The sequence below is a fragment of the Chaetura pelagica genome, unplaced genomic scaffold, assembly GCF_000747805.2.
Source record: "Chaetura pelagica isolate M959 unplaced genomic scaffold, ChaPel_1.0 scaffold511, whole genome shotgun sequence".
Classification (NCBI taxonomy): Eukaryota; Metazoa; Chordata; class Aves; order Apodiformes; family Apodidae; genus Chaetura; species Chaetura pelagica.
In genome coordinates, this window is record NW_009952161.1 from 592666 (window position 1) to 603701 (window position 11036).

Below are 11036 nucleotides of genomic sequence, written 5' to 3' on the forward strand. Positions count from 1 at the left end.
TTCCTGAGTCAGTAAGAGAACTGGAATACATTTTTCTTCATTTTGCTTTCCCTTCTAAAGGTGTTTATTAGTTATCTGCTATGCACTTTGTTTAGAATAGGACTCTAAATCGCTGGAACAAAATATTACATGGAAATACAAAAAAAAAAGCTTCAGGATAAATTATTTGATAGGCTAGAGTTTTTAAAACATTTTCTAAAGCAGAAGTCTAACTAGTTATGTGGAACTTAAAACAGCAGCTTCAGCAGTATTCTTTGGAGGGTAAAAGAGAAGAAGAGCCTACTTTCACATGGACCTGAAAATGGCTACGAAGAACAGAATTTCTATACATAAACAACCATAAAGCTGTTTTTCTCAAGACCTTTCATAGGGAGGACCATATTAGGATGGGATATAGTGGCTGAGAAACTGAAACAAGATTACAAAAATTGTCTGCAGAACAGCTTGCCCAGGACCTATCAAAATAACCAGCTTCATGAAGAGAACTCTTTTGACTGTGGTTTCATTTTTTTATTGCCTGATTGCAATTAAAAGCTACTGTCATCACAAATGTATCACAATGGTTCTCAGTGATTCTGGAGGAGGACAGACCAGAATACTTGAAAAGATTTCAGTGAAATACAGAGATCAGAGCAACTAACTCAAAGCCAAAAGACAAGGCAAAAGAATAATTTCATTAAAATCTGTATAACATCCTTTTCGTTGCTACTTTGCTTTACACTTGTTCATAATTTGATGCTAATTATTAATTTTCATTGGCTTGGTCTCTTTGAAATAGAAGAGCTATACAGGCAAATAGTTGCATTCATGGACTTGAATACAAAACTGTATCTTCATTTCATTATGCTACTGTTTTTAGCTCAGCTTCCAAGTAAGTAGTGAAAAATTGGCCAAGAAGAGTAAAAAGCTGTTAGTTTGACAATTGTGCACAGAAATGCCTTTTTTAAAAAGTATGTCATCATTCCAAACCGATCACACCAACTAAAATAAAGCCATATGTTTATCATTTCCTAACCTGCATAGGGTTGATCTGCACTGAACGTTCAAAGCACTGCACACATTCCCTGAATTCCCGGTTGCGGAGATGGAGGAGGCCTTTGGAGCGCTGGGCGCGGGCGCTGCGGTGCCTGGAGAGCTCCCAGGCCTTGTCATAATACTGATGGTCTTTGAGAACATCACCAAGCAAACAATATAATCCTGGTGTTTCCTTTTTCTCCAACTCCCGCCTGAGGATTTCTTCTGCCTGTTAAAGAATGAAAAGAAATCAATAAATAATGGGACAACTTATCTTCAGTTAATCACCTACATGAATAAATTCCACTTTTGCACCTTGCAATCATCAGCTGAAGATAAAGAAGCAGGGATAGTAAGGAAACAGCATCTTGATCCAACACAGCATCAAAGACAGTCTACAGAGAATCTGGTTCTAAACTGTTTTTAAAAAAAAAACACTTCAACATCAACATAATACGGTAGCTTTTAATTTTTAAGAACCAAGGAAAATGTACCCATTAAACAAGAAGCATCTTGCTCCTCATTTAATATCTTAGGTGTGTGATCTTCCGAGGAGCAAATACCAGTCCTGGACATCACACCTACCCCTACTTCATAGCGGTGCAGTGAAGGTTTGCACAATCCTAATAGTTTATCATCTGTCATTTTTGTATACCCTAGTAAGTACTTTTGGAATTACTGTAATTCCTTTTTCTCTAATTGCCCTTTTCTGAAAATGGTTAGTTCCATTCAGTCTAAAGACACATCCACTTTCATACTCTTGGTTTTGGAAATGCTGCTCTTTTACATATGCTGTTATAAATTTATCTAATTGTTTAAGATAAAATATATTCAGAATATATACAACATTATGGAAAAGAAGACACAGTCTGCATCTCCCAGACATCTACTACAGGCAGTAATCAATTTTCAAAAGCTCTTTATCTCAGGGTCACTATCTTGCTTGAACAATAAAATTATTGTTTCTTTTTTAAACAAGAGATAGTCTTCTTTCTGTGGCTTTTTGAAAAGATAAAATACACTGTACAGATGATCTGTTGTTCAGACTGAACTCTTACCTCAGTCCCCTGCTGCAAAAATGTAACAAACATCATTCACCTTAGTATAATCTTTTCTATTAGAAAAGATCTATTTGAACCATCTGAACCAAGAAAGAGTCAATGCAGTCTGCCACACAATTAAAGTTTGACACTGTAACACTAGTTGTTCTTCTGTGATAGCTAGTTTATCTAAAAGAAAGCTGAGTTTATCTCTGTTTCAATCATTACTGCTTTTCTTGTTACTATGAGAACCATTTTCTTTGACCTTCAGATGATCTCTAGAGAATCAATCGTTCAGTCTTCTTCCTCCAACCAGTAAATTCATCAATCCTGTCTGAAAATCTTTAGAAAAATATCTTTTTTTACTTTGTTTTGAAATATTCAATGCATAGTAATTTTTACTTGATTCTTACTATCAATTTTTTAAAATAAAGTAATGGCAAAGTCTACACGTATTTGAAGTGCACAAATGTGAAGAAGAGATGTAATTGTTTAGATTTTTAAAGGGATCCTAAACTAGCAAAAATGGAATTCTATTAAGAAGAAAATTAGTGGCTGAATACTAGAAAAATAACTTAAGGGCAAGTGGTTTTAAGTGCCTAAGGAACAGTTCTCCAAAGAAAGCCAAATAAACCATTACTAGAAATTTAGAATTAGCCCAGTCAAAGCTCTAGAAAACCTCACCTAACAAGAATACTACACTTGCAGGTTTGGTTAAAGGGTAGTTTGTTTCCCCTTTCCTGCCTCCATGAGTTGCTACAGCAAGGCTAAAGGAACAGATATTAACAATAAATCTTCAAGATTATTTTTTCTCCAGCAGAGAGAACTGGGTGCTTTACTATTGCAGTAATCACATTAAGTACCAAAAGGTTAGGTGATTTTTTATGCCTTCAAATAAAGAAAAAGGACTGAAATGTTGCTTGTGTAAACAGCAGCTATGAGGTGAAAAGTGCATTGCATGCTGCTGCTTTACCTCTTCCTTGGTAGGGCACTCCCGAGCTCACATGCCGTGGCAGTACCTAGTACTAATCATATACTAGGCAAGAAAGCCAACCATTCAGTAATTATATTCTGTATTTAAGAGCATAAAAACCTCATGTCCTGGTCTTAGCTTACAAGAATTCATTGCCAACATAAATATTTCAGCACACAGATAAAAGAGAAAATTAAATAAGCAGACATCTGACTTTTTCTTCATCTGATTAGCTATCTGATCACCTCTCTGGCATGTTACAAATCTTTTTATTACTTAAATCTTTAAAGGCTTATACAAAGGATCATAGCCACAAACTAAAATAATAATTGTATTATCAAAATATTTATCATGTGTCCTCTGCAAAACTAGATTATAATTTCCAACTAGATTTCTCATTTCTGCCTAGGTTTTTATGAAGAAAAACAACACTTTGTCATAACTTTATAGTAAGCTACTTTCAAAAATGCACATTTAATCTTTGATAAGAACCCTACTTCTATAAAAAAAAATCATCTTAACAAAAAAATATTATCAAGAAACATGTTCCACACAGCTCATGCAATGCATATGAAAGACCTAAAACCACCAGAGATTTATTCTTGCTCAAACATGCTAATAATTCACATGCTTTATAATTAAAAATTATACCTCAAGTAAATGGCCTTTGATAAGAATATTATCAATTAAAAGTCACCTAAAAAGAAAAAAATGAAGCTGTCATCAGCCTTTGCTGACTGAAACAGACCTAATTATAACACTGCTTTTCACAGAATGGTCTACACCAGAATGGATGGAATTCAATACTCAGTTCAAAATGCAGTTGATTTAAACATGAGATTTAGGCTGTTAACTTTTTTCTGGACTACTATGGTTGATATGGGAATTAAACAGGCAACACTTAACAAAAATCCTCAATCAGGAAAGAGGGTTGTTTTAAATAAAAGGCAGTGCTTTTTCTGACGTGTTACAGAGATGTCTAGAAATCAAGTTCAGGATTCACCCTGCATTTAGCTTCCCAATCCTAAACTTCCACTTGCTGTCACATTGATGTATTCCCATACTTTTATTTGTTTCCTTATTATTAGCCTCAGTCTTGAGCAACCAGCTCTATTATTTCATAATTCATTCCTTCGCTAGTTCTAAGTATTTCCTAAAATGCTTTCATCTATTCTGCTTGCTTAGTACTTGCTAGGCTACCAGAGAAGTAGCATAAAGAAGCAGAACAAATCATCATGGAAAGAGGTAGTGAGAGAAAGCTCTTCAGCTTTCATTTCATCTTCCCTGTAACTTCATGCATGACCTGGGGCAAGACATTTTCTCCTCTCTCAATTTTGTAGGTAAATACAGAAGTGCATACCTGCCTTCTATGTCTGTTATATGTACTGGAAATCGATCAAGTTCTTGAACTAGCTCATGCACTAATCAGTATAGTACTACTTGACTTTGCACCTGGGAAGCATTTTCTGAAATGAGAGGTGACCTTCTGAGATCTTATCGTAATTGTGTTTCCTCGCTCAAATACTTTGAGATTTCTGTGTCATGTTCTGACAAGAAAAATAACTCTGTAGAACGTGGATTGCTGGATATGTTGGTCTAAAACCAAACCGTGTACCATGCTCTTTACTCTGTGGACATGATGGAACAAGGATAGGTCTGAAGAGTGTGTTGTAAGATGGAATACCAGGCTGATGCTAAAAGGTAGAGCTCATGAATTTATGAAAGCCTAGCAGCTACCATGCTCTGGAGTTCCTGCAAGGAAGAGAGGCCTCACTTCAATTGGAAGAACTGAAAATTCACATCACCAGTTCATCTTTTCTTTAGCAGTGAAATAGTACCATTTTTAGCACATTATCCATTTCTGGTGAGGTTGAAGAGACCTCTTAACATTTTAACTAAAAAGCTGATGTAAAAAATACTCAGGATCCCTGGGTCCTCCTCACATGGAGGAGGACACTTTTCAACACCAGTTCCCACTACATACATGGAGATTAGTGTCTCCTTTTGCAGCAAGTCTGTTAAAGGAATACGATGAGTAAAAGTCTGGAATGAGAAAGCCACAGCAACCATCAACATATTGTCCATTCAGATTTTGTAATACCTTTTTTTGTTGTTCTGTATCCTTTCTCGCTTATCACTTGGCACTCTGTGACTCCCGTGTTGACTCATGTTATGATATTAATTACTACTAATTTTGTTCAGATTATGAAACAAGTATAGAGCCATATCTAGTAACAGTAGAAGTTCCACAGAGAAGTTTGCTAAATGTTACTGACATCTTAACTCTGTAGAATTTGTACTGCAACATAGCCCAGTTATAACTGAGTGGAATTATGTTTCCCAAGTGCATAACATGGAGCTTTGCACAGCCTTATCGACATGCTCTGGATTTTTGTCAGTGCATAATTCAAAAGTAAGAGGAAGGAACATATTTCTTTGATGTCTAAGTCTCATCAAACACATTGATATTGCTGATGTTGGGCTGTTTTATTAGTTTCTTCAGTTCTAAAATTCAGGTTTTCTATATAAAGGCATTTGTGACTGACATGCAGAAGTTTATTTAACAGAGTTTGTTTTTTCAGGTACATATATGCTAAATTCTTTAATGACATGAATATCCACTCAACATTTCTAAAAAGAAATATGTTTAAAAACATAAAAATAATTTTAAAAGATACAAACAGTTCAAGATCTCAAAGCCTTCTGGTAAAGAGTATAAATAGACACTCTCCTAAATGTTTCTAATTTTCTGGTTTTTTTGGTCTGAAGCTAGCTTTTTTCCAGAAGTACTATTACTTAGTAATTACTCACATAGAATTTTCTGCTTTTCAATGCACAGCACAAACCCTCATTCTGAAAGCATTTCTAAGCAGTTTCCTGTGTCAGATATCCTGTCCTATTCTCTAAGTGCCATTTTCATAACTCCCTAAGGGCAGTTTGTGAATGTAACTAGGACAGAATGCATTTCCAGGAAATGGAAAATTTTGACCTCTTTTTCTCCACTGTATTGAGAAGACAGGGATATTATCATAATATGCCCAAGGCATGCATAATGTGACACACCATTTGCCAGCAAAACATATCTGTCAGTTTATAATGACCAAAATCTAGGCATTGGTGCATGACAATTAAAAAAAAATAGGCAAGTATAAGAAATTCTACATTTTTTTATTAACTGAAGTTATAGCTCTCTATTTGGTAAGCTTAAATTATTTTAAGCATAGTCTTTGGGCTTACGGCTTCATAAGGGCAAACATACATTCATACATTTAATGCTACCATATACCAAACAGAGGGAAAGAAGAGGGAAAAGGAAAAACACATTTTTGTCAGAAAGTGAGTATTTTTAAAAGCCTTATAAATTCCGAAAACAATGCTTGATAGCATAAGTTCGTGTTAGTTTTTTTTGTGTGAGTGATCACATCAGAAAGAGAACACAGCTATAGTTACACACAAGTAGGCACTGCTTCCACGTATCATTTTCTAAAATCTTCCTACCATTGCTTTAAATAGTAACAGCAAAATAATCAACAATAGGAGTGTTGCTACAGCCTGCTACTAGCATTTTTAAACATTTCTGTCACCAATGCAGTCAGGTGATGGCTTTAAATTTTCTGGAGCTGATCACACATAGCTGCAGCAGAGTTAAAGAAATGATAGAGAAGACCAGGAAAACATCAACATAGACTAAACAAAATAAAGGCTTTTGATCTTACAGCACTTCTTGTTCCAAATGTTTGATTTGTATTTGAATGTAATTTGAATATGCTGACATTAGGCAATTAAATAGATCATACACTGATGTTGTTCTATTTGAAGTGTTTTTAAAAACTACAGTAAATAGCTTGAAATCAAGTGGAAAAGAAAACCAATATCCCCTCTAGACAAAGCTCCAATACCTCGTAATGGTTGACTTCTACAGCCTTCTTGAAATACCCACATTACACTTTGCTGTGTATCCATAGTTCTTAGCTTTCCTTGAATACTTCAAGAATCACTATCACAGTCTTCCTGCTTCTTAATACTTATTTACCAACTTCTATTTCATGTGGTCATTAGGCTACATATTTATTTTTAGCAGTCACAAGTTATGACAGGCATATGTCATGTGTCCATTTTCCCTAAAGAGAATTTCCTAATTATACCCCTGTAGAAGTGAGTGTTATTAGTGAACTGACAGCTCAATCCCGACCTTCCTTCATACTTCAGATCTTATTTCAAGACAGGATTTCAGCTATTAAAAACATGCTTCTTACCTTTCCATGCTGTCCTGCTCTTTCATAGCAGATTACCACATCTTCCCACATTTCCAGCTCCTCAAATATCTGTAAGGCAGAGCTGGTGCATCCCAGCTCAAAGAGTAAGCTTGCAAGCTGGCGCTGGAAAGATAACAAATTCCAGGTGAGTGAAAATTGGTAAGTAAACAGTATTTGCATTTTTAAAAGATGTTAGAGGCATTTCTGACATGAATAAGAAACAGACAAAGAATATGGAATTATTATCTTGAAACTTCATGATGGAGCCTCAAACAATGTACATACCTTGAAAAAATCCCATAAATAGAACACTAATTTTTTTTACTTGTTTCATCTCAGTAGCTTAATTACTTCAAAGTAGTTTATAATAAAATGTAAAAGTGGAAACAGATATAGCAAAGATGAATTGACAGAGCTGAAGCTGCACCCCTGAAATGAGGCATATGGCTCGTGTGGCTGGACGGCAGAAGGATGTTGGAAATGCTGAGAGTGGGAAACAGAGGCTGGAGAAGGGCATTAAAGTCTCCTCTTGCAATGTTTTGCCACTGTGATCTGTACCCACAAAAAGACACAGAAAGGCTCTGATACATTTTGCTATGTACTTGTGAGAAACCATTGTCCCAAATGGCTACTGCCAAAGGGTGTTAGTTTTTAGTCAAATCAATTTTGGATTTGAGTTCAGGCTCAACTCCCTGCTTGTGTTTTCCTCACAGATAAGTCAGTGCCTTAGTTATTGCAAATTCAGCTATTATTTCAGTGTACTTATGAAAACAAATGAGTAATATTTTCAATTTAAAAACAAACAAGGTATGTTTTCATGACTTCGAAAAGTTGTCTTTGGTCTTTTTTTTTTTTTTTTTTTTTCTTCTCTCTTTAAGTTCTGTTTTAGAAGGTGGTAAGTTTCTGATGTTTGAAAAGCGATTGTCACACCGCTGTGCACGTGAGAGGAAACAGCGCAGACCACCCGAGTCCAATCATTTATGCGGACATTTAATCTCAAGAGGAGATTAAAATTGCATATATGTTTTCCTCTCTGAAGAAAGGATAACTTATTTACCACGTGTGACAGATCTACTATTTGGTTTGCAAAAACAAATGGGAGCCTTCTTTATAAAGACACCTATATTGTGCTACGAGATCACATACAATGGATGTCTGTGGTATTTTCATTGATCCTGAATGGATTCCCTCAAGTTCTCCACAGATGTCATGGACCTCTCTTTATGGGCTTGAGTTCAGTATCTGTTACAAATCCAAGAAGTTACCATATGGGAACAGTAGTAAAAAACATTAAGAGCTGCCTACAGTTCTTTGACATAAATATGTAAAGAACTGACAATCTGTAACAAAGTAATTATTTGTTAGCTTGATATTAATGGCTTAGGAAAAAAAAATACTTTTGGCAGGATCTGGAACTGTATCTCATTTATCCTTTATTAAACTTACTCAGGAGTCAAATTTGGAAAAATGTATATAGGCAATGCCTCTTCATTACTATGTCTAGAAAATGGCAGTCATCTTCCATTATAAATCCCTAATTTATTATTTCTATCTTTGGTTTGGATTGAAAAGTGCCACTCTGACTGTAAATGAAAAATACATTTGCTAGTTTTATTGGAAGTGCCTCTTGAAAGATTGTATGAAATAAATTGAGAATGGTTAAAGCAACATGCATAGAGGTTAGAAATTGAAAAGTAATAAAACATCATTAAAAGTAAACAACATGAACATCTTTGGTGGTACATGATGCAAACACTTTCCTTAAGTTTGTTAAATATGGCATCATAAGATAAGACTCTAATTTCTGATCTAGAAAGAGTTTGTTGTCCAGATAAACAGAGTAGTTTTGGAAAAAAATAGCCTGTCTGCACTGGTAAAATGGGGCATGTCTTGAAAACAAAAACCTTCTCAGCTTGAGGGGTTCTTCAGTGTACTCGACTCCTACTGTGGCTGTGATGACCACAACCCACTTCCTGAAAACAGCCCGACTTGAGTGATCATTATTAGATAAGAAAGATGCAAGTAATAGTAGCACAAGTAAAACAGCAATAAATAGTAGGTCAGTGGCAATATTATTTTTACAGGAGATATATGGTGGAAGCTAGTACGTTTTGGTCCATTTTTTATTGGAGAAAAGAGGAATGCAAAGAAGAACTGCATAACAAGCAGTTACTTCTGTGCATGACAGAACAAGATATCTGAAAGCAAAACACTGTTGAACTTGATTTCTTGCCAAAAAACCTGTTGTGTTGTTAAGTTACAACTTTATTACTACAGTGTTTCAACTTAAGATCATATCACACTCTCTTGACTCGTGCAGTATAAAAAATAATAAGAACTGCAGACTTTTAAGTAATGGGATTGCTTCACACCTGTATGGCCCAATGTGGAGGAACTTGACAACAGTAGAAGATCTTCATGCGTTCAGATACTGATGTTTTTACATCTTCAAATTGGTCTGCAAGTGCCTGTAAATGCAAAGTATATTTTAATTTAATATTTACTTAGACTTACTCAACCCCAAAATAAATAATTCAAAGCATTCAGGATTTTAGGCATTCTTGACATAATGGAGAATTTATATTAAAGATGACACTAAATGCAAGTAAACTTACACCACAATACCACAGAATCATAGAATGGTTTGGGTTGGAAGGGATCATCTAGATCCAACCCCCCTGCATTGGCAGGGGCACCTCTCACTAGATCAGGTTGCTCAAAGCCCCATCCAACCTGACCTTGAACATTTCCAGGGAGGGGGCATCCACAACTTCTCTGTGCAACCTCTTCCAGTGTGTCACTACCCTCACAGTGAAGAATTTCTATGCTGTAAGTCTTTTCATTATCCCATATAAGGAAATGTATTGAACATTGATGTAAAAACTCTTTAATACAGCTAATAATAAATAAAAAAACTCTGAAGACATTCAGATTGGACGGTGCAAGAATCAAATTTACAATCCCAAACAAATACTTGCAGATTAAAAACTGTGTGAAATATAAATGTAGCTTTGCCTAATGCATTTTAATCTTTTAGCTAGTTTTTCTCCAAGATAGTATTGATGTGCTTTAGGCATGAACCTTCTTTTTAAAAAGAGAAAGACAAACATCTTGTAGTGGACCCTGCTTTTGGAAACACAGTTCTGATATAGAATAAAATTCTTGACACTTTGAAAGAGAATGGTAACTTTTGCACAGCAAAAATGCAGCAGCTTCTCTGAAAATCCACTATATATCCATATACCATACTGTCACGATCCGTGACCTATTATGTCTCCTTTTTGGAGTGTATTAAGCTTATCAGGATTTGCTGAGAGATCCACACGTGGTTATCGCCTCACACAGAGGAGACAGGGGCTTATGCCCTGACTTTTTCGAGTGAATAACTTGCTCAGTGCTTACTAATATTTCCAACGAAATGCACGGTTTATTGTGGGGAAAACAAAGCAATTTGGGGCAGGAGGTTCAAAAGGAGTGATTACAACACATTAAATATATATGGGTACACCTTAGTTACACACCTTATTTACTTATTTAAGTGAGGGAAGGAGAGGGGAGGAATATGCCCGACACTGTTCCCGTATAGGGTCGTGATTTGTGTGCAGGTAAGACAGGATTATACTTTCCCCTATAAGCTGGGGTAGCCCCAATTGTCTCACCACGCGGCAGCGCAGATAGGACGAGCTGGGTAGCGAAGCGGCTGCAGCCGGGGCTCCAAGCGTAGGTCGCCGCCCCCCCAGAGGGAAGCGGCGG

General features: G+C 35.9%; 1 protein-coding gene across 1 annotated transcript in view; it reads right to left on the reverse strand.

The window, feature by feature from the left end:
• TTC27 (tetratricopeptide repeat domain 27) overlaps positions 1 to 9786 on the reverse strand; it is a gene marked incomplete at its 5' end in the record, with an annotated part of 33533 nt that extends 23747 nt beyond the window's left edge. The window contains 3 exons of the mRNA XM_010007258.1: positions 1016 to 1243; positions 7284 to 7406; positions 9656 to 9786. Of these exons, the coding sequence (XP_010005560.1) occupies positions 1016 to 1243; positions 7284 to 7406; positions 9656 to 9786 (482 nt within the window). The remainder of the gene's footprint in view (positions 1 to 1015; positions 1244 to 7283; positions 7407 to 9655) is intronic.
• Between the last annotated feature and the right edge of the window lie 1250 nt (positions 9787 to 11036).